A 23,030-nucleotide genomic window follows, 5' to 3' on the forward strand; every position below is an offset into this window, starting at 1 on the left:
GCGTCATTTCCTCCTACATTTCCACGAGTATCTTTTCAGAATTATTATTATTTTATCTTAATGATAACTTTAAACATTTAAGAAAGTTACTTGATTATTTTGTTACTTTTTTTTGGACAATAGTTACTTGATTACTTGAATTATGTTTTCTTCAAGCCTCTTGATGATGTATATCAGCTGAATTATATTTAGTTGGCAATAACGTTTACATATTTAGCATCAAGGTACATTAAATCACAATGCTGGTTTATGATGTCTATGTGCACGATTATACCTCAAATTTTAATTTTTTTTCTAAGGATATCATTTTTTAAAAGTAAAATAAGTTTAGATAAGATGTATAATGTAACTAAATTATGAGGATCAAATTAAAAATTTTTTAGGTAACAAATAAAAATTTGTAACTTATTCTATAAATAATTAATATTAATTAAAAAAAAATATATCACGCATGACACGAGAGTGAAATTTTTTAAATATAATAATTTAGGAATATGGGAGATTGAACCGAATAAATTCAATTAGAAAATTGAAGTAAATTGGAGACTCAACCTCCGGCTTTGAAGGAATACATCCAGTAAATTGAAGTAAGAAATTGAGATGAAAAAGATAAAATGGTAATCATTTAAAAGTGAATTTCTTGTCGTATTGGGGCAGAGGAAATTTCTCAATCATCAACTTACGATAAAAAAATAAAAAAATAAAAAAAATAATTTTGAATCTCTCGCAGCTTTCTACAATCTCACAAATGGATTCCGAACTCCAGAAAAACTCAAACGAATGCCGCCATTTGCAATATTTTCCCAGCAGCTCGTGCCTTCGGACGGCCATTTGCCCACTCTCCATTTTCCAGAGAAAATGGCAAGAAGAAGAACGCCATTTCTCCATCTGCCGGCGCCGGCGACGGTCTGCAGTTTACGCACGTGGCCATGGCGTCGTTTTCTCAGTTTATACCCAATCTTCGACAGCTTTCCAAGAAGAACAGGACTCGACTCGAGAATCTCCTTAGTAAAATCCTCCCTCGCCTCCATTTTTTTAATCCGAGCTCTGAAAATACTGTTCTTCTAGAAATTGAAATACAGTTGGTTCAAGTTTAACGTTTACTCGTATTGGGATTCTCGCGCGGCGGAACCATCGAAGTTTTTGTGTACAAGGAAGAAACAAACGATGTTTTCCTCAAATTTGTTTTTCCCGCTTTTGCATCCATTCGTTTGTAACTTGTAACTTCAATTGACGGCCATGTCCGCCGCCCCCGGCCGCCGGCGCCACCACCCGACCCCCACGAGCTCGACGGACGTCTCCATCTCTATTACCCAGAATGATTCCTCCATAATTTCAAGAAAATCCACTCCCGGACGACGGCCCCGAAACCCTACTCCGGCTTCCCCTTTCGCTGCAGACGATGATAAATCATGGCAAGGCGAGCTCTCATGGCAGTTTGAGCCCACTGGATGGCGAGATTCTCGCAATTTTGGCGAAGCCCTAGGTCCTTGGGCCGCCTCCGTCGCCCCATCTTCTTTTTCCAGTAGCCGCGTCTTACGCCGCACCGCCAATGACTACTATCTTTCCCCCACCCGCCGCGTTCGCCGGAGTTTCCCGAGCCCGTACCGCGACGTTTCCGGTTCCGGCTATGCGCCGGCGGGAAGAGTGGAGCTGCAGAGTTTTGTGGGCAGAGAAACAGAGAATTCGTTGTTCGTCGGGGAAAGCTACATTCCCGGTGAAACCAGCAAAATCAGCCCCTCTTCACCGCGGTTTCCGCTGTGGGAAACCGACGATCGGGACCAAAAAGATGAAATTAAAACTCCTTTGGCTGAGAAAGATGAACTTGGCAAGAATTACCACGACATTTCAGAACATAGTGAGATGTATTCATCATATATTGATGAAAGTGTTTCAGATGATAGTGAGGATGAGGATGAAGTGGAGCCAGCGAAGGCAATTGGGCTTTTCAGTTTGTTTAAGTATTCAACTAAGTTGGATATAGTTCTTATAATCTTGGGCTGTTTTGGAGCTCTCATTAATGGCGGATCTCTTCCTTGGTATTCTTATCTCTTTGGGAATTTTGCAAACCAGATTGCTACAGAATCGTCTATAGCTGACAAGAGTCAAATGATGAGAGATGTTCAGAGGGTTTGTACCTAATAATTTTTGTACCTAATAATTTTTACTCCCTCCTTTATGATTTGGGATGAATTTTAAAAGAGTTCAAAAGTTCTTTCTAGTCTAGCTTTTTTCAAAAATTTCATATTGTATGATTGATTTAAAAAAAAGCATCATTAAAAAGTCACTTGTAAATTTGCAGATATGCCTATTCATGACTGGATTAGCAGCAACAGTGGTTGTTGGAGCATACATGGGTAAGAGGAAACTTGTAAAATAGAAAATTTCCATAAAAACATCAAGTTTGGAACTTGAAGGTGTAGTTTTTACAGAAATAACCTGTTGGAGACTGGTTGGGGATCGATCGGCTCAGCGGATCAGAACGAAGTATCTACGGGCAGTTCTACGACAGGATATCAGCTTTTTCGACACGAAAATTAGCACCGGCGACATCATGCACGGAATTTCCAGTGATGTGGCTCAAATCCAAGAAGTAATGGGGGAGAAGGTAAGATTGTTTGTCTGTACATTGTACTAGCTTCATTACATTGTTTCCAAGTCATATCATATCTTCAGACTAGAAATTCTGATTCTATCGATATTGCCTCTGAATAAATGCAGATGGCTCACTTCATTCACCATATATTCACCTTCATATGTGGGTATGTAGTAGGTTTTCTGAGGTCATGGAAAGTTTCTTTGGTTGTCTTCTCAGTGACCCCCCTGATGATGTTCTGTGGCATGGCTTATAAAGCCATTTATGTAGGCCTAACTTCAAAAGAAGAGGTACTTTGACTTTGACATGGCCTTCAACTGAACCATTCTTTAAATGTTTCTGTTTTCTTAAGCCCTTTGCTACGATTCCTTTGAAGGCTTCTTACAGGAAAGCTGGGGGAGTGGCAGAGCAGGCCATCAGTTCAATCAGAACTGTTTTTTCATTTGTTGCAGAAGATCATCTGGCTGCAAAATATGCTGAGCTTCTGGCAAACTCTGTTCCTTTTGGGAAGAGGATTGGGTTCTCAAAGGGTGCAGGAATGGGAGTTATTTATCTCGTCACTTACTCAACTTGGGCTTTGGCTTTCTGGTACGGAGCCATCTTGGTCACTCGGAAAGAGATCACCGGGGGCGACGCAATCGCATGTTTCTTCGGGGTGAACGTCGGAGGAAGGTAAAGTAGGTAGGATGAGGCAGCCATGGGTTACTAGAAATAGAAACTCCATTTTCTGCTTGACAAATGACGGGGATTATTGGGTTTTGACAGGGGATTGGCTCTATCACTTTCATATTTCGCTCAGTTTGCACAAGGAACTGTAGCAGCAGGCAGAGTTTTCAGTGTGATAGAGAGAGTTCCAGAGATTGATTCCTACAGCCCCACGGGAAGAAGACTCGGAAATGTTCGTGGAAGAATGGAGTTCAAAGGCGTGAGTTTCGCATACCCATCCCGGCCCGATTCGTTGATTCTGAAATCAGTGAATCTGGTGTTTCCATGTTCAAAGACAGTGGCTATAGTAGGTGCCAGTGGAGGTGGTAAATCCACCATATTTGCTCTCATTGAGAGGTTCTACGACCCCATTGAAGGTAATGGAATGAAGGTTGAAGTTGTTGGGTTTTGTTTGTTTAGTTGATTATTGGATGATGGATATGGTTTGGTTTTGCAGGGAGAATCATTTTGGACGGCGTGGATATAAGGAGCTTGCAAATCAAGTGGCTGAGAGATCAGATTGGGATGGTGGGCCAAGAACCAGTTCTTTTTGGGACAAGTATTATAGAAAATGTTATGATGGGAAAGGAGAGTGCGAGTGAGAAAGAAGCCATTGCTGCCTGCATTGCTGCCAACGCTGATACTTTCATCTCTGCCCTTCCACAAGCCTACCACACCCAGGTCCCTTCCCTTTCCTTTTCAACCCTTCCTTTTTGTTACATTGATAAAATACATACAATTCTTCATGAAAAGCAATTTTCTTTTTCCCTTTCTTATTTTGCTCTTAAAACTTTGAAAATATATACTTTCGCGATTCAAACTGCCGGTACGCTTTCCGGCTTGGAACGATTGTGACTCAAATGGGCGAGGCTCTCTATTTGCTTGCAATGCTGGCTGGTCGCCTTTAGTTAGAAGTAGAAGTAGAAGGCTCAATGAGTATGCTCGAAATCAGTCGATTCTTGAGCCATTCATTCTCCCCTAATTAGTGTTTGCCAGCCACGGGAGCAAGTAAGAGAACAACAAGAATCCTAGATTTTGACTACGGGACCAATGCGCTTACGCTGCCTTCAATCAAACACTTTCGAAGATGCAAGGGCAAAGATCGAAGCTGCTTTACCGAGTTTACGAGGGAAATAAGAGTTTTGTTTTGTTTCTTCTTCTTCTTTTTTTTTTGTTTACGAGGGCAAGCAAGCCAAAATCATTAGCTAATCAATGGAACAAGTTCCATTGCAATTACTCCCCTAAACTTTTTAAATTAATCATTTTAACTATTTATACTTTTAACAAATGGGTAATCTATTTTGAGTAAGTGTATTAATCTATTCACGTTACTAGTAAGTATTAGGTGACAAAAATAATAGTAAGGATCGAAATAATGATTAGTTTTCTTTTTCCATTTTTAGGATCCTAAATAGTTTTTTTTTAATATTAGAAACCAAGATAGAAAAAATTTAAAAATTTCTAGAAGTTTTATGCCCCATTTGATAATCAATTATTTTTAGTTTTCTATTTTTGAAAATTATTTTTATACGCTTGCAATTTCTTTAGCATATTTTCACACATTACAAAAGTCTAGTTGATTTCTTAGCAAGTTTAAAAAATTTCTATATTACTTTTTTCAGTTTTAAGATTTAGTTTAGATATGAAAACATTAAAAAAAAGAGTAGATTACAAAATAAATAAATACATAGTTAAAAATAACATTTACAAATTTAATTTTTAAAAATAGAAATTAAAAAAAAACAAAATAATTATCCACGAGATTAGAGATTAAAATAGAATTTAAATATAATGTTTAATATTTATTACACATTTTATGGGTTAGAAATGATAAAATTATTAATGTTTTAAGTAGCCACATACTTGATGATAAATTTAGTTTATTTTTAGGTTAATCATAATCTTTTAATTTGGTTCCTATTGCTCTAAAATAAAATTTAGGGACAATTTTTGGGATTTAATCAAAATTTAAATTATTGGGATTAAATTTAGACTAAGTCTAAAATCTATAGATCAAAATCGAAAATTTTAAAATTATAGAAACTCAATAAATCTAAATTAATAATTTAAAATGATAGAGGTGAAACTTATTATCATTATTATTTTGAATTAGTTTGGGTGGTAGTTTCTCTCTGTTATTTGTACAGCCAACTAAAGTTGAGCTTTTGGGCAGGTCGGAGACAGAGGAACTCTGCTCTCCGGTGGTCAGAAACAGCGAATAGCATTGGCCCGAGCGATCGTTAAAAACCCTAAAATTCTTCTCTTAGACGAACCAACAAGCGCTCTGGACCCTGAATCCGAATCTACAGTTCAAAAGGCCATCGATCACCTCTCGCTGGGCCGAACAACCATCGTTATTGCTCATCGCCTAGCAACTGTGAGAAACTCCCATGTCCTGGCCGTGATCGAACATGGCTCCGTCGTTGAAATTGGTAATCACCGTCAGCTAATGGAACGAGAAGGTGCCTATTACAGCCTCGTCAAGCTCGCATCCGAAGCAGTACGAGAAACTTCCTCCAAACTAAATGATGATCACAAACTCACTGATCTTTCCTTCAATGATATCTCGAAGTCGGAGTACGTAATTGAGCTTTCGAAGTCGAGGTACTTTAAATCCGCGGTAGAGGAGAAGCCAGAAGAGAAGAAAGAGGAGAAACGAAGAAATGTTCGAATTACAGAAATCTTGAGATTACAGAGGCCGGAGATTTCAATGCTGCTACTGGGATTTCTCATGGGTTTGAGTGCAGGTGCAATTTTGTCGATTTTCCCTTTCATTCTCGGAGAGGCGCTTCAAATTTACTTCGATACCGAAACTTCGAGGATGAAAACTAAAGTTGGGCATTTGTGTATAGTGCTGGTTGGGCTGGGAATTGGCTGCATTCTGTTCATGACAGGGCAGCAAGGTTTCTGTGGCTGGGCTGGAACTAAGCTAACAGAGAGAGTAAGAGATCTTTTGTTCCGATCAATACTAAAACAAGAGCCTGGTTGGTTTGATTTCCCCGAGAATTCCACCGGAGTTCTCATCTCCAGGCTATCGATCGACTGTATCAATTTTCGTTCGTTTCTAGGTGATCGGATCTCGGTGTTGTTGATGGGGTTGAGTGCAGCTGCTGTTGGCCTTGGTCTCTCATTTTGGCTTGAATGGAGACTGACCCTGTTGGCTGCTGCTCTAACTCCTTTCACCCTTGGTGCCAGTTACATAAGCTTGATTATAAACATTGGGCCAAAACTTGATGAAAATGCTTATGCCAAAGCTAGTAATATTGCTTCAGGTGCAGTGTCAAACATAAGAACAGTGACAACGTTCTCGGCGCAAGAGCAGCTGGTTAAAGCCTTCAATCAATCGTTATCGGAGCCGAAGAAGAAGTCGGTTAAAAGGTCACAGATTTTAGGCTTAACGTTTGGCTTCTCCCAAGGTGCCATGTATGGAGCCTATACACTCACTCTCTGGTTTGCTGCACGCCTTATTCAACAAGGCAAAACAAGTTTTGGTGATGTGTATAAGATTTTCCTTATTCTTGTTTTGAGCTCCTTTTCTGTTGGACAACTTGCTGGTTTAACACCGGATACTTCCATGGCGGAGACTACAATTCCCGCGGTGTTGGATGTCATCAATCGGAGGCCATTGATAGGCGACGAGAAAAGAAAAAGTAGGAAGAAAGAATGGTTGAAAAGTTTTGGTGTTGAGTTCAAAATGGTGACATTTGCATACCCATCTAGGCCTGAGGTGATTGTGCTGAGGGACTTCTGCTTAAAGGTTAAAGGGGGCAGCACGGTGGCTTTGGTTGGTGAAAGCGGGTCGGGTAAATCAACAGTTATATGGCTTACTCAGCGATTTTACGACCCGATTCGAGGGAAGGTGCTGATGGGAGGTGTGGATTTGAGAGAGATCAATGTGAAATGGTTGAGGAAGCAAACAGCTTTGGTTGGTCAAGAGCCTGCTCTGTTTGCTGGAAGCATAAGAGACAACATTGCATTTGGAGACCCAAGTGCCTCATGGACTGAGATTGAAGAGGCTGCTAGAGATGCTTATATTCACAAATTCATCAGTGGCCTCCCTCAAGGATATGAAACACAGGTAACTTCTTAAAGAATAAACAATTCCAGAAACTCATGTGTAACTTAATAATGACTGGATTTGTCTAATGACCCGTCTATTGGTTTCTATGATCTTAGGTTGGTGAGAGTGGGGTTCAGCTATCGGGTGGCCAGAAACAAAGGATAGCTATAGCGAGGGCGATTTTAAAGAAATCAAGGGTGTTGTTGCTAGATGAAGCAAGCAGTGCATTGGACCTGGAATCTGAAAAGCATGTCCAAGATGCACTTAGGAAGGTGTCAAAGCAAGCTACTACGATCATAGTTGCCCATCGCCTTTCGACTATACGAGATGCTGATATGATTGCAGTTTGTAGAAATGGCTCGGTCGTTGAGCATGGCAGCCACGACACCCTAATGGCCAAGTCTCATCTCGGTGGTGCCTATGCAAGCATGGTTCATGCAGAATCTGAAGCCACTGCATTTTCTTGAGCTTAACTGCTTAGCTTTGTACTTCACATTGTTGATAAATATACTCAAATCAAATTCATCTCATTGGACGAACATCGTTTTCGGTCCAACGAGGATGTAAATATTGAAAAAAATTGATTTGATTTGAACAAAGATTGTTTATGTAAAAATGCAGAAGAGAAGAAACATGAGGATTCTTCTACAACTTCACATGACTTTCAGGCCAAAAAAGGGACACCTTTCTTGTTCATTTTTATGAGGATAAACTATAATTACTCTTCATTATGTTTGCTTAAGTGAGGGAATATTTCCAATTCATATTCCTCATTTCAAACTTGGAAGACAAAAGTCCTTTTCATGTCCATAAAGACGATGACAAATCAAAGTTTTGCCTTATTAATCAGTCATTGTAATGATAATTAACCAGCTTTAGCTTCACCAGAAAGCTTAACATGTCAATCCTGCATTCAATTACCGTAAATAACATTAAGTTAAAAGTTGGTTTTAACAAACAATGTTCGTTAAACATACAAACTGTTCTCACTTTGATTATACAACACTAGAAAATGACATCTCAATGGCTTTACCTTTCGACAATGGCTTCCCCACCTGTAAATTGAAATGGGTAACGCAATGAAGAAGTTACCAAAGTAAATTGACCACACTGCCCCCAACTGAAACCCAACTAACACTGGCACATGGTGGCAGATATGTCATTTCACCAAAGGATAAAGGGCCACAACCATCTGGTAAACATTCTTCCTTTGCTTTTAAGCCAAGAGAAGCTGATGGTTACGTGCCTGGTCTGCAAAGTTACAGGATTTATTCCCACTTCAATCTTCAGCAAACAGAGAAACATTACTCTTCTTGTGAAATTTTATTGTCCCAAGTCTTTGTGTATTATATCTTTTCTTTCCTTTTGATAGAAACTCTCCCTTTTTAGGTACTCCTTTTCTCTCTCAGCACAAGCACGGTTGTTCTTTGCTTTTCTTATCTGGACTTGCCCCATCTATTTTTTATGCTTGGATGAGGTGAAATTTATGGTTTCATAGTCAAAAGCGACGAGGTTTCGGAATGGCGTCTCTTACACCAGGAGTATTACTTAAACTTCTGCAGAGTATGAACTCCAATGTGAAGGTCAGGGGAGAGTATAGATCAGTCTTGTTACAAGTGATCAGCATTGTACCTGCCTTGAATGGCTCAGAACTGTGGCCTAACCAGGGCTTCTTCGTAAAAGTTTCGGATTCTTCACATTCAACCTATGTCTCATTGTCCAAGCAGGATAATGAGTTGATCTTGAATAACAAGTTACAGCTTGGCCAATTCTTCTATGTTGATCGAATGGAAGCTGGGACTCCAGTACCGGTTCTTGTCGGGATCAGACCGGTTCCTGGACGACAACCTTTCGTTGGAACTCCAAAGGATCTTATGCAAATGCTAGAGCCGTCAGAGAGTCCAGTGCAGGCTGATCAGGAAGGAAAAACTGGAGCTAAATCAAAAGAGATGTCAGAAACAAAAAATGAGACCATGAGACATAAAATCATTATCAAGGAAGAAAAGGCAAATGTTTCCTCAAGGTATATGCAGGGCATTTTGTCGTTGAATTCTAGAAGCGGTCGATTTGATTCAAATGCAGGTGTAAGGAGCAACGAAAACGAGGACGGTGAAGCAGGTAAGAAGGTTGCAGTAGGACCAGTAAAAGGAAAGCCAAACGACCTTAAAGGTCAGGTACAATTCTCTTTCACACTAACCATGGCATTCTTTTTTTGTGTAAGTTCCATATTGTCCATGTGCAGATTAGAAAGCTTAAGCTAAGAAAGGTAGCTTCAATTCCGTTTTCAGATTAAAGAAGGAAATGAAAATACACATAGATTTGGTTACACTCGTCTCATCTTTTGGCCTTTAGCTTTATGTACACAGCAATTTTGACAAAATTGCAACTGGAGCACCATCTTGTTTCGTTGATGCACATGCACAGACAGATAATATCTGATTAACAAGGTTTATTTAAACCTCAGAAAAGATTTGGACTCATTCTATGCTTGCATGATAGGTGCAAGCAACGACTCCGCACAACCGGCTCGATGAGGTTTCTTTGAAACCAGAGACCCTTCAGTTCAGCATCAAAGAGGCTTCTGCGCCATCTAAGAATATCCCAACAAAAGGCACTTCGAATAAGCAGGAAAATTTGAATGTGAATTGTTTGCCAAACAGAAAAGATAAAATTCATTCCTCTGAAACTATTTCATGGGCCTCTTTGCCTACCAATCTTTTAAAGACTGGAAAAGTATGCATTCCTTTATCTCATCCTTCTGCATTCTGAATTTAACAGATTCTTACTTTTCTCACTGATCTAAAGTTGCTGTAAATGTTAACTTTTGTTTTCAAGGGGATTCTTAAAAGAAAACATGTAGCTTCTATGGTCGCAATAGAGGCTCAAAAAGAGGCAACTGTTGCAGCATCTCTTGTCAAGTGTCTCAGGTATGTTATTGTGATATAAATATTGAAACAATCGACTGTTTCTTACAAATGAATCTCATTTCAATCATTTATTTTCAGTGTGTTTGCTGATCTATGCTCGTCGGCATCACCAGAAAATCCCCAACTCCCACTCATCAAGTTCTTCACGCTGCAGCAGCTTATCTCCCAAACAAATCCCACAGATTCAGTCAAGGACAAGTCGCTACTTTTGACTGCAAACTCATCTCTCCCAGAAGCAGATAAACCTACAAAGGCTACATCTATATTTCAGACAAAGAGTGCTTCGTCGAAGTCAGCAAAGGCGGCTACTGAATTAAGAGAGAGCGAAAAACAAGAATGGGCCAGAGGGGATGGTGCAAAGGAGATAAAATCACTAAGAGAGGTTTTGCTAAAGGAAACAACATCATGGTTTTTAAATTTTTTGGAGGAAGCCTTGGATGCTGGGTTTCGTATAGGAAACCAGGAAAAGAAAGGCAGGAACAACGTAGGGCGACAAACTGAGGCAGACAACCATATTGCTGTAGCATTATCACAGCTCAAGCAAGCCAATGAATGGTTGGACAAGTTAAACGGAAATTTGAGTTCCGCAGATAATAACTCAAGGGAGACTATTGACAGGCTAAAACAGAAGGTTTATTCCTGTTTACTTGTACATGTGGAGTCTGCCGCATCAGCTCTAGAGAGCAGATCCGACCGTTGTTGATCTAGAACAACAAATCAAAACTCTGTAAATTTTACGACACAATAACTTAAACCATTTAAAGTGACTTTAATTCCCTAACGTCAAGAGTTTGCCCATTATTATCGATAATTGGCCTGACATATTGATCGATAACACGTTCAAAACAGCTTTCTGTAAGCTGCACTCCCTTTCCTCCACAGTTCTCTACATCCTAACTCGGCATACTTAGTTATATCAAAAGTGTTCAAAGTTCAAACTCCTCGTACTTACTAATGAGTTATAGGTTAAGTTAATGCAATGCAGTGCTATGTCAAGGTGAAATAGGCACTGAACTGAAAACCAGCTCATGTATTCAAGTCAAAACAAAGAAAAACAGAACAAAGTTACCCTTTATTAGATGTAGAGGCGCGAGAGATGCTTTCAAAGTTGTTTTTGAAAGGAAGAGAATCCAAGTTGGAGAAAAAGGGCACACGCCAAGAACCTCCATCTTGGTGGTGAATCTAGCATGTGCCCTGCCTCTCCAACATGGCTCCCTCTTCCTATCCCCTACCAAAGCGCGGCTGGTGGTCTCTTGGGCATTTCAACAAACACCTTATGAGTGTACAAAAGGAACTGCAAGAACACACACATATTTAAACAGCAGTGGCAGTCAGTAAACAAATGGGCACACATGAGAGTGAGTACTGAAGATTCCAAGTAAATTTAAAACTTCTTCTCAACCACATGGTAGTTGGCCAAGTCATGGGACCAAAGAAAAAGTAGAATGGACCACACCAGCCACCCAGCAGAATTTTAACCAAATATTGTAACAGTTGCTCCTGGGATTGGTCGAAAAGCTTTGTTGATGAGATTGGGAAGCATGTGTAGGGGTAGGCGAGTGGTTCATCTTGATTTGTTTATCAAATAATTGAAAACCCATCACTGGATCTGGCTGCCAAAAAGAGAGAGAGCTTCAATGGATGCCAAACTGGCAAATTCAGGTAGATATGGGGCTTTCTACCAAATGTCACCAACCTTGGACTGGTAGATCTGAAAATTGAAATGGTCCAACACTTAGTTGGAAAGGATGAACAATCATTTCCAACAGATTTGAAGCAACCTTTTTTGGTTCATTACTTCAAGTCTCTGACTTATAATTCTATTGATGAAACTGTCTGTCCATTTTCGAGTAAGTTTGTTAATCAAACAATCTTTAACTCCTAATATAGATACATGTGACTTGACAGAGGTAATCATGGTTTTAAGAGCCATGATAATTACAATAAACATAAGCTTTATATCACAAAATTCAGTTGGAAGAAAGAACCATCCATGCAAACCACAATATTGTGAATTCATGGATATTTATGTTTGATTTTTAAGGCTCTCAGTCCAAAATTTCCATTTTCCATATTCATACTCATTTTCATTCCTATGTAATTTAGAAAGTGTGTTTTATCTAACGAAATATGTTCGGATTCGGATTGACTTTTAATCTTGATACTTTAATTTTAATGAAATTCGTTTTTATTATAATATAATTCAAAAGATCTTAATTGGTAAACTATGTTAATGTTTGTAGGAGTTCGAATGCTACCTTTTGATGATACATATCTTAATTATTTAAGCTACACCCGCTCTTGAATGAATTATATATATTTATTTTAATTTCTCATTTAAGAATGTTACCTTACTTCAATTTCAAGGTAATAGATGCAGGAGGCAATAAACATCAATAACTTTGGATTATTACAATATACATTTCAAATTTTTATTTGACCATTTCATTTTTCTTTAATTAAGATATTATTGAGAACATAATTCAGCAATTAACACATCTTACTCATTTTTTAGAGGTTGAAGGTTCAATCTCTCATCCCACAATTGTTGTACTAAAAAAGTCAATATACTATTTTTGTTTTTTTAATTCATCAATATGAGTGTGAAGATTCGAACTTCAAGTATTTCGATGGGATATGCCTATAATATAAGAGTCTCTCGATATGAAAACAAGGGATTCAATGGAAAACAAATTACTTCATATTTTTTCAGTGTTTTCGAATATGTGTTTGGGAGCAAATTTGGAAATTGAATATCAATTTAGCCCAATTTGAAAAAACTGTTTCATCTGTGCTTAGTACTTATCAACTAAATATTTAATTCAATCTAAAATAATATTAATTAATTTATCAACCTATGTTATAAATTTTGTAGAACTAATTTTTACAAAATCATATATTTTTTTTTAGTAAAAATGAAATGAGTTTATAACACAAAGACTATACTTACCCAAATTTATTTATTTATAAATATAATTTATTTGATTTAGTAAATATGAAAATACAAGCATGTCCTAATAAATATTTTTGTTACGACAATATTACATTACAAAATTGAAACTAGAGTAGCCTACGGTTTGAGTTTGCTTAAATGTGTTAATTTTCGTTAATTTTTTTTGCAAAGACATTTTCGTTAATTGTAACTTGTAAGGTAATATTTAGAAGACGTTTCATAAATTAAGAAAAAAAAAGGGGTAATATTTAGAAGGAAAAGAATTTGTTCAAAATTTCCTTAAAGCATTTGTGTAAATTCATCATCTGATGTACGCAAGTTTTGAGAAGCACATTTTGCAAAATTGACTTGTGGCGAGGGCAATGACTCCATTTTAGGGAATTCGATCTGATCCCGAGCGACACACGCTGCAGACATCAAGCAATCCAATTCCCGTCTCCATCGAATTCCTGTCCTTTCACAGATCCCTTACCTTCGCCTTTCCACCTTCTTTCTCCTCAGATTCCTCCATCGTCACCGCGGTTCCTCGGATCCCCCAATGATATAACCTGGTAATTGTCGCTGACATTACGATTCTCTCTCTCTTTGTTTGGTATGTTTTCGTTCTTCTTTCTTACAGAATTGGACAATTGTGAGTTTTTCTTTTAATTTTTTTTTTTAAATTTTTCCGGGGACCTATCGATGATTGATTGATTAATCCCTTCATCGGTCCGATAGCATTCTATTATAGTGCGGAGGAAATGGTTGATTCCTTGTTTTGGATTGCGTTCTTGAACAATTGGCGGGATTTCATTTCTTTTCTAATTGTACTAAGAAAACAAATGGCCAATTTCTCCCGGATCGAGCATGCTGGACGTGAAATGTCTGTCTCTAACTGAATTGGTGTAGTAACGACGAGATCCGCGTCGTTGTTTCTTGCTTTCGGCTATTGTTATCTATGTGCGTAATGGGGTCGCCTTGTGGATTTGAAGAGTTGCAGTACCAGTTTGGTTATAGAAAGTGTGAAATATATTAGAGAAAATGGGCAATGGTTGGAGTAACGTCCTTTTCGAATACTCTTGTAATGATACTGTGTAAAGGGTATTAATATTTAACTTGTGGCCAATGTGGATTCAACTAAAGATATTGGAAACTTAAAAATACGACAATCAAGAAGATGAATTTGCAAATTTAGGACTTCTCAACTTCGTATTTTCACTTTTAAGAAAGGTTGACAAACCATGTCTCATGAAAATTGCCGTATTTATTATTATTATTTTTTCAGTTTCTATTTTTTTCCATTTGATAAATGATCTCGTTGTCATTATATGCTTGATCCTTAGCTGAGTTATGGATGTGGAGATACTCCATCCATACTCGGTTTGTTCCATCATCTGTAAGATATAATGGCTGACATAGTACAATGATTTTATCTTTAGTTGGGGGACATATCAAACTAAAGATGGTGAAGCTTACAATGATTGCTCGTGTTACTGATGGTCTTCCTCTAGCTGAGGGACTGGATGATGGCCGTGATATGCAAGATTCAGAATTCTACAAACAGCAAGTAAAGGCTCTGTTTAAGAACTTGTCGAGAGGTCAAAATGAGGCTTCAAGAATGTCTGTCGAGACAGGCCCATATGTCTTTCAGTATCCATACATGATTGGCCTTCACATCTAACTAATAGGATTCATTTTATTTTGAACTTTTGAATCTGCATGTCCATGATGTCATAGTGTACGTGTTAGTAAATAAATTAGGAAGTAACTCTTTTGTTTTACTCCGTAGTCATTAAACCAGTTCTGATTTATTATGACTTGTGGGGACTGGGGAGCTATAGTTGAATAAGATTATCCCCATTTCTACTTGTGACATGAAGTGCAGTGGAAAGGAAATAAACATGTGAGTTAAATTGATCCTGGTGCAATCTGACCTTTACCTTGTCAATTTGATGGCAACTAGCTGACAAAGTTTTTAGTTTTTTTGAGGTTTGAGTTTGATGTTGAATATGAGAACTTATTTAATTTTCCTACTTGAGTTTATCGTACCGAGGAATCAATATGTAGGCACAACATATAAATGTGTTTTATTAAATCTTGGAGAACTGCGGTTTATTGCTTTAAAGTGTCTAGAAGATTATTAGGCCAGAACTATAATCTTTTCATTTACCTTGACCCAAGTTTTTAGCTATATAATTGAAGGAAGGGTCTGTTATTTGACCATGTGTGATCGAGCTTATCCAAAGAAACTTGCCTTTCAATACCTTGAAGACCTGAAGAATGAATTTGAACGTGTCAATGGGGCTCAAATTGAAACTGCTGCCAGGCCTTATGCATTCATTAAATTTGGTATGAATTACTTGGCTTTATATACATTTTTCATATGCATTTTGAACCTTATAATTTTTTTTTTATTCTCCTAGTGCTATATTTGAATGTTTTTTTCCCACCTCCCCTCCTATGTTCAACAGATACATACATACAGAAGACGAAGAAATTGTACCAGGATACACGTACTCAACGTAATATTGCAAAGTTGAATGATGAACTTTATGAAGTCCACCAAATAATGACTCGCAATGTTCAGGAAGTTCTTGGTGTTGGAGAAAAATTAGACCGTAAGATATTTCCTTTTCCTTTTATCTTTCAATGTCATTCAGTTGTGCTTATGTATTTGATAGACCTAGGGTGAAGAACGTTTATTATATTTTTGAACAAGATACGAACTTTTCATTGATAAATGAAAATGAACAAAATTGTTCAAAGATGAAGAACGTTTATTATAGGAAGAGGGGATGCGTGGGTATATCAGGAAAAAGTAACAATTCTGTTGGAGAGGGACCTCTGTATGGCAGAGAAAAGGGGTCGATTGGGCATTATGCTAGGATATATACTCCTTGTTTGAGAGGTAGGGGTTTTATTTTTTTGCCTGATGTCTTTAGGACTGTTTGGGAGAGATCAGGGAGCTCTACAATTCTCTCTTGACCCTTGTAATTCCACAAATTATAAGTAATAGAGAAAGGAGTTTCTATCAGTATTATCCTATCATAAAAAGATTTGTGATAAAGATAATGCATTATGGATCACTTTGTTTTTTTGTTAGTGCGAGTAATTCAACTCTAATTACAAGCTAAATCATATTGTTCCCATTTTCTAGCATGTGAGCGTCTTTGTTATAGGAAATGGTCAGCCAAATTATATTTATTCATTTTGGAAGAGATTTATACTCTTATGGTTATGGCTTACTTGAATGGGTTAGGGGAACCATTCAGCGGTGTCAAAAATGATATTTTTATAATTTTAAATTATTTAAATTTTGCAGAGGTCAGTCAAATGTCAAGTAGGTTGACATCAGAATCCCGCATATATGCTGACAAGGCTAGAGATTTGAATCGACAGGTTAGTGTCGTATTATTGCTTGATGTGTGCTTTCATCAATCTGTTTTAGTTGAATATTTACTGCCTCATGCACGTGGACTTTGAATGAGAATTATCTTTTGAAAATGATCAGGTTTCTTATATAAAAACAAGACAATGGTTCGATGTTTCGTGAAACTTTCTTCTGATAACATGGATTCTCTATATAGTTATTTGAAACCTGCAATTTTGATGGTTGGTATTACTTGGAAAAATAAGAAACAGAGGATACTGTTGAAGCCAAAAGGGAATATAGCTTGAAAGCTAGAGGAAAGAGGAATCCCTAGCCTAGGAGGCTAGAAAAATACCCTCCAATCTAAACTATTAAAAAAGCTGCTTTTGTTATGGAAATTCTATGTCAGGCACTCCAAGTGGAAGCTGTATGCTGTACATTTAGCCAAAAAATCATCAGAACTTCAACAAACATCATTAGGAATCCCAAAACGGACCGGAAAAGAGCTCTGGATGTGCCTTTTCATAATACTCTCTCTAGCTTCACCTTTGAGCCACCACCTTATAGAGCTCATTATTATTTATGAAAACAGGGCATCAAAGCCAGGGAGATTTGAGAGTTCCCCAACTCTCCCTCAAGAACTCAATAGACCCTTACCGATTTAAGAATGCAAAAATCATACCCCTCTCCAGCAAACATTACTTCTAAAACCTCCCCTCTTTATGTCACAGCCATTACACGTCATTCCCTCTCACTAACAATATTCCTAGGGACCACACAAAATGTCCCTGCCTTACTAATTACGTGGCCACCCTTGTCTCACACACTTGTACAAGATTTAGTGATTTGGGGTCTATCACCACCTTGAAAGTAACTCTTGGGAGTCAGTCTACAACATCATCTTGCAAAGAGTATTGAGCCCAAAAATCTTTAAAGGGACCGCTACCCTTTAGCCACAAACTCATAATGAATAGTTGGGACAAATCTGAGGGAGGCATAGAGGAAGAGGTTTTTTATTTGAATTCTGTTTTGAGTAGAAACCAGAGATTAAATGTGAAGCTTAACCTTTAACCTTTTTTGTGAACTTACCGTCCTAATTGAGCTCTGACAATGGGGTGTACAGCTTGGGTGCACTTGGAGTTGAGCTTGAAATTAGCCGATTTACAAGCAAAGAGACCCCTTCTTTCAAGATTCTAAACCACTCTATCACTTCCACTGCCTAATCTTACAGGATGAAGCTTGATTGTTGGTATCATATGTGGAATCACAACATGCAAATTCACATTTATGAAAAAAAGAACTTCTACAGTATTTTTCTGGGGGCCTTGTAATCTTGACCCTTGGTGATTGAAAAGTAGTATAGTTACTGAAAATGCATTTGGAAGATATTTAAATTGAAATAAAATAATTATCAATGATTAATCCTGTCGTTGTTGTAAGATCTAAGATTTCAGACTGGCATTTTAATGTGTTGTGAAATCCAACTGTCGTCCTCCTTTGGAATTTAAATGTGCCTGAAATTGATGTCTTGTAAGATCTAAAGATTTCAGACTCTGCATGATCTGTTGTTAACTGACCCCATAAGCATTGTTAGTTTGCTCTGTAAGATCTTGTGTTTCTTAATTGATTAGAGTCGTAATGCTTAAAATTTTCCATTCTTTCTTAAAATTTTGAACCCAGGCATTAATTCGGAAATGGGCGCCTGTTGCTATCGTGTTTGGAGTCGTATTCCTCCTGTTCTGGTTTAAATCAAAGCTCTGGTGATCCAGTTGCCGTTCCATTCCAGATAATCTTAAGCTCATTTTCAGGCTTCTGTTGATGGCTTCTAGAGATGGGATCAGAAAATTAGTGTTTTTTTGGTACCTCTAAAGTGTAAGAGACACATTCAACTTAGTAAATCCAGATTAAGTAGAGAAAACGTGTTTATGTACCCCCTTCCTCTCCTCTCAAATATACCTTTTTTGTTCGTTTTACATTAAAAAATACCATTATATTTTTTGTATTAGTCTATCGTTTTTTTGACGTAATTCATGTTAAGATTTACATCTTTCAGATTTTTACCGCTTGCTTTTTACTCTTGTGCTTGCAGCTTCATTCTACTGTTGCTAATCCATTGAAAACAAAACAAAAAATTTAAGGTGAAATTTGACCTTTTGGATTAAAGGAGTGATGTAAAGCTTCTGAGTTAGACATTGTCTTTCTATCCAGCCTTGAGGAGAGGCATTTTGGTTCATGTACATTGTACCCCACAATTTTACACATTCCTATTTTGAATGGAAAAAAAAAATAGTTTTTATTAACAACGCTAAAAAAAAAAACCAAGGTTTATCCTACTTCTATCATTTAAAAATTTTAATACAATATTTAACGGTTCATGAACGTTTTAAAAATACTATTTGAGTAATCATCTTAATGTGATAAAATCTTGAAAGACATGACAATTGAAAATGGGGAAGAAGCTACCCTTTTTAAAAGGGCATTACAAAAAATTAGATAGGCAATAGAGAAGTAAACTCTATTGACAATAGATTAAGAGAACTTTTAGGACAAAATTATGACATATATGCCACGTCAACTTTCACATTAATTGATATTTGTTGGAAGGGTATTTTTGAAATATTTATGAAAGATTAAGGAGAGTAATAAAGCTTTCGGAAGAATATGAGTTATTTTTTAAATAAAAGGTAAAGTTAAAGGGTATTTACATTTATAGTGGTTATTCATTTTCAAGTTAATTGCAGTATTTTTTACAATTGTTTGCTAAAAGTAAAAAAGTAGATATAAACATGAATACAAGTTATGAGTTATAACTTTTGAGATGGGCTCATGTAGTAAGCCCATGATTCGGGTATCGTCTTTGTTGTAAAGCCCAAAACACCAGAAAGATTTGGGTTGAGCCCAAAAACTACATTTGGTTCAGCATCAGGCCCAATTTGCAATTGCCTCCGTCCTCCTAGCCGTTGCAATTTGAAAATTTTCCTTAAATGTTATTTTTATTTAAATAGCGGTTGGGGGCAGAGCAACGATTCATATCCAAAACGTGATCGGAGAAGTAATCCATTTCGATGGCTTTTTCTGGGCGTTTCGAACCCACTCCTCGTCGCTCTGAACTAGAAGAAATTATCGACGACGATGGAGAATCTGACGATGAGTATGATTCTGATGATTCGGAATGTGATCCGAGTTACTCCATTGAGGAAAAATCCAATTCCAAGATTTCAAGGACCTCGATCAGGAAGAAATCTAAGCCTTTGTTAGTATTTCAATCTCTTGACAGATCTCTGACCTTTTTTTCATACGATCAACTATTATATTTGAATAATCGATGTAGTGCTGGATTTCATGAGGTTGAGTGGATTTGCAGGAATGATGTCGATATGGAACTGATCGCAGAAGCAGACATGGATGATGCGGCGCCGAATGTTACGATACTAAATGAAAATGATGAAAAAGATATCCACGAAGTGCTACAGATCATTAAAGGTCAGTCGAAGATTTTGAATGATTTCGTATATATTCCCCTCTGGTTCATTTATGAACAGAGAAGGCCAGTAGGAATTTGAACTCTTTAGGTATTATTGAAGTATTATATATTTGTGCCGAGTGTAAAGTTTTCTTTAACTCATTAGATGTGTTCCTTACTGGATGTTATATACATAGTCGAGAGGAGTAAAGCACTTGAAAATGTTACCCTTCTCTTGACCATATGAACTTAGAAAACACAAATTAACATTGTGTTTAATCTCTTCTTGTTCCTTACATGACATATTTCTCCATCATCCTTTGGCCTCAGCTGGCAAGCTAGAGAAACTCAAGGTAGAGCAATGTAAGGTTTACCTGAGAAAGAATGGATTGAGACTGACAGGAACTAAAGATGTACTCATTCAGCGCATCAATGAGCATTTGGAGTAAGTTTGTATTCTATGGCAGTATAAAAATGGTCTTGGAAGGAGTCGATGGCTAACGGCACCCTTCTTTTCTTTTAAGGATTTTAAATGGTGGAGGGGCGAAGAAATATCCAGATTATAGCTTTATATTGGATTGTAAAGGTATGTGATCCTAGTTACATGATAAGGATTCTATAACGACGACAAGAATATGGTTGTTTAAACATGTAGAACAATTTATCTGTTTTGCTCATTTTAATGTGTTACTGAGTAATGATGAAGAGGTGCTTTGATGGTTGATCATTAAATTTACTTTTGGTTTGTCAAATTGTCTACTGAACAGGAGATTTTTGAGGAATCCTTTTATCTTGTCTTGTTGTGCCCACCTATAATACATTGTATCTTCTTGTTATGTGGTGATGTGACTCAGTCCTCATAACACCAACATACTTGAATGGATATACTTATCGATCTCTGCTCTCATTTTTTATATTCATTTGATACAGGTGATGCCTGCATGGGTGATGTTGTTATGTTTGAACAAAAAGTATACGAGATGTAAGAATTTTTATTAATGTATCTCATTCCAGTTTTGTTTTACAAAAAGATTAGTTTATCTGTGAGAATGATGGAGATTAATATTCTCACTTGGTAGCTAGATGCAACGGAATTTCCTTTTCCCAGATACATAATCTTTTATACTTCCATGGATGGTTTCTTATTTACAAATTCCTCATTCAGGTACAATGTAGCATCTAGGAGCTCCATAGGTCCTTCATGTGGAACAAGAACTGTTGCAGGTCGCATTGTGAAAGAAAGCTATGGTGCTTCTAAACAACAACATACATTTACGGTGAGTGCAATGCATAATTTAGTACATTGTTGCAAATACAGTGGAAAAGAAGGCGCAACAATGCTTTTAGACGCAATATTTGAACTGTCAGATATGCCTGCGACCAGTTTTGGAAATTGGAGCAAAAATGACTTAGGTTGTATCAGTTCTGGTGGAACCATTGCTCAATAGCAACACTATTTGATATTGTTTTAATCAGATATATCTGATCCTCTTCTTTCTAGCTTAGAAGGCCAACGCCACCAAAGGTGACTTTTAATAGTAATTTAAGATGAATGACGACCAATGATGAAACTTAGTTATTTTTTCATTTAAGGGTTGATGGGTCTCATTAACTTTTGGTAGTTATCATCTTGAATTATGTTACCGTTCAGAATTATTTACTGCCCTCTTATCTACTTTTCTGAACAGATTGAAGTATTGTGGAGTAAGGGTGAGAAACCACTTCCTCCACTCCATCCCCTTTTAATCAAGGGTCGAAACCTTTACCGGATGAAGACTCTGAGACAGGTTACAGTTCCACATTCTTCCTTTGACCATTCGTTTATAGTTTGAACTTTTCTTTAAAATAACCCATGTTTTCAAATTTGTAGACTTGGGAAGACGAAGAAGAAAGGCAGAAAGTTTTAATGGAAAAACATGCCAGGGGATCACTTGCAAGATCAAATAGGGAAGCACGTGTGTTAGAGAAAGAAAAAAGAAAAACGCACAAAGATAATAGGTATTATTTTGCATCAAACAACCTTGAAAAATGACTTAAGCATCGATTTCTCCATGTGGATAAGACAATATTGGATTTGTTATACTTCAGGATATCAAGGAGAGAAGGATTTAGTGAGAATCCTTCCCAGTCAAATCTAACTTCAGCAGGGACAATGTTAGCTGAATCCATGGTAAGTTTATCCGTTGATTCAAGAAAAATGGGGATTCATCAACACCAGCAAGGACCTCTCTGCGGTAATCCAGGAAAACCACTTCAACGTCATCAGTCAGAAAACAGAACTATGCAAACAAAATCAGATCTGTTCATTAACCACAGGAAACAGCCATTTCAAGAGAATTACTTGACCCAACCCCGAATCAAAGTGGATCCTCCGGCAAGCTACAACACACAGCCCCGAATTTACAGGGCTGATCATGCTGCTTCTGTTAACAAGGTTCTTGATGGTACAAACCACACATCCTGGAATCATTATAGACTACCAATGGGCGTTTATCATCATCCTATAGTGAAGAATCAACCTGACAAGCAACAACGATGCCGTTATTATGCGGAAGGGAGATGTTACTTCGGGGAGAACTGTAAGTTCTCTCATGAAATGATGACAGAGCGGCGGGACGAAGAAAGATGGCGCCACACGCATCATGCTCGCCTTTGTCGGTAATGAACACACACACACACACACAACTCTAGGGTTGGCTGATGGAATTTTGGGTTCTATGGAAAAATTTGTTTTTTGTATTGAAGAAGTAACGCACCGATGGTTGCTTTGATAACTTTCAACTGAGATCAAGTTAATGATCTTCTCTCATCTTGAGATTTGATTTTTTGTAGCCTGGCCAATTTCCTACTTGTTGATTTTTTTCCAAAAATTCACATAATTTTCTTTAAGTAGGAGATGAAAATTCAAATTTTATAAAATAATCTTAACTAATTGAGCTATTTTCAACTTGACTTACTTGAGATAAATACATCTTGA

The 23,030-nt window shown here is 37.4% G+C and overlaps 4 protein-coding genes and 2 long non-coding RNA genes across 8 annotated transcripts; 4 read left to right on the forward strand and 2 right to left on the reverse strand.

Moving 5' to 3' along the window:
• The first annotated feature begins 646 nt into the window (after positions 1 to 646).
• LOC111017381 (ABC transporter B family member 19) lies at positions 647 to 8,089 on the forward strand. The gene is made up of 9 exons (XM_022293133.2): positions 647 to 2,130; positions 2,303 to 2,357; positions 2,433 to 2,608; positions 2,722 to 2,886; positions 2,973 to 3,268; positions 3,362 to 3,678; positions 3,759 to 3,982; positions 5,475 to 7,379; positions 7,478 to 8,089. The coding sequence occupies exons 1-9, from the start codon at positions 1,240 to 1,242 to the stop codon at positions 7,826 to 7,828; spliced, it is 4,380 nt and encodes a 1,459-aa protein (XP_022148825.1). The 5' UTR covers positions 647 to 1,239; the 3' UTR covers positions 7,829 to 8,089.
• A 152-nt stretch (positions 8,090 to 8,241) lies between these two features.
• On the reverse strand, positions 8,242 to 12,360 carry LOC111021508 (uncharacterized). 2 transcript variants are annotated; one of them, XR_002602844.2, is made up of 3 exons: positions 11,985 to 12,337; positions 11,358 to 11,901; positions 8,242 to 9,296 (listed from the first exon to the last, which is right to left on the reverse strand). It is a non-coding gene; the product is annotated as an uncharacterized LOC111021508 (long non-coding RNA). The 2 variants fall into 2 exon arrangements; XR_015787148.1 differs by having other exon boundaries at positions 11,358 to 12,360.
• LOC111021498 (protein CORTICAL MICROTUBULE DISORDERING 1) lies at positions 8,882 to 11,069 on the forward strand. Its single transcript, XM_022298492.2, has 4 exons — positions 8,882 to 9,535; positions 9,861 to 10,094; positions 10,197 to 10,288; positions 10,367 to 11,069. Exons 1-4 carry the CDS (start codon positions 8,882 to 8,884, stop codon positions 10,989 to 10,991), a joined length of 1,605 nt encoding a protein of 534 aa, XP_022154184.1. The 3' UTR covers positions 10,992 to 11,069.
• Positions 12,361 to 13,536: 1,176 nt separating the features above from the next.
• LOC111018579 (25.3 kDa vesicle transport protein SEC22-1) lies at positions 13,537 to 18,650 on the forward strand. 2 transcript variants are annotated; one of them, XM_022294736.2, is made up of 6 exons: positions 13,537 to 13,833; positions 14,660 to 14,870; positions 15,409 to 15,569; positions 15,692 to 15,838; positions 16,543 to 16,619; positions 18,271 to 18,650. In XM_022294736.2, exons 2-6 carry the CDS (start codon positions 14,683 to 14,685, stop codon positions 18,352 to 18,354), a joined length of 657 nt encoding a protein of 218 aa, XP_022150428.1. In that variant the 5' UTR covers positions 13,537 to 13,833; positions 14,660 to 14,682; the 3' UTR covers positions 18,355 to 18,650. The 2 variants fall into 2 exon arrangements, with proteins under 2 accessions (XP_022150428.1, XP_022150420.1); XM_022294728.2 differs by having other exon boundaries at positions 13,539 to 13,792.
• Positions 18,651 to 19,608: 958 nt separating this feature from the next.
• Positions 19,609 to 22,880, forward strand: LOC111014927 (uncharacterized). The gene is made up of 9 exons (XM_022289800.2): positions 19,609 to 19,843; positions 19,955 to 20,073; positions 20,384 to 20,498; positions 20,578 to 20,639; positions 20,984 to 21,035; positions 21,219 to 21,330; positions 21,742 to 21,840; positions 21,924 to 22,051; positions 22,142 to 22,880. Exons 1-9 carry the CDS (start codon positions 19,656 to 19,658, stop codon positions 22,713 to 22,715), a joined length of 1,449 nt encoding a protein of 482 aa, XP_022145492.2. The 5' UTR covers positions 19,609 to 19,655; the 3' UTR covers positions 22,716 to 22,880.
• LOC148208817 (uncharacterized) lies at positions 22,034 to 22,532 on the reverse strand. Its single transcript, XR_015787179.1, has 2 exons — positions 22,395 to 22,532; positions 22,034 to 22,282 (listed from the first exon to the last, which is right to left on the reverse strand). It is a non-coding gene; the product is annotated as an uncharacterized LOC148208817 (long non-coding RNA).
• Positions 22,881 to 23,030: the final 150 nt, after the last annotated feature.

Source organism: Momordica charantia (genome assembly GCF_013281855.1).
Source record: "Momordica charantia cultivar OHB3-1 chromosome 9 unlocalized genomic scaffold, Mcharantia_2.0 BLBB01000009.1, whole genome shotgun sequence".
NCBI classification, from domain to species: domain Eukaryota; kingdom Viridiplantae; phylum Streptophyta; class Magnoliopsida; order Cucurbitales; family Cucurbitaceae; genus Momordica; species Momordica charantia.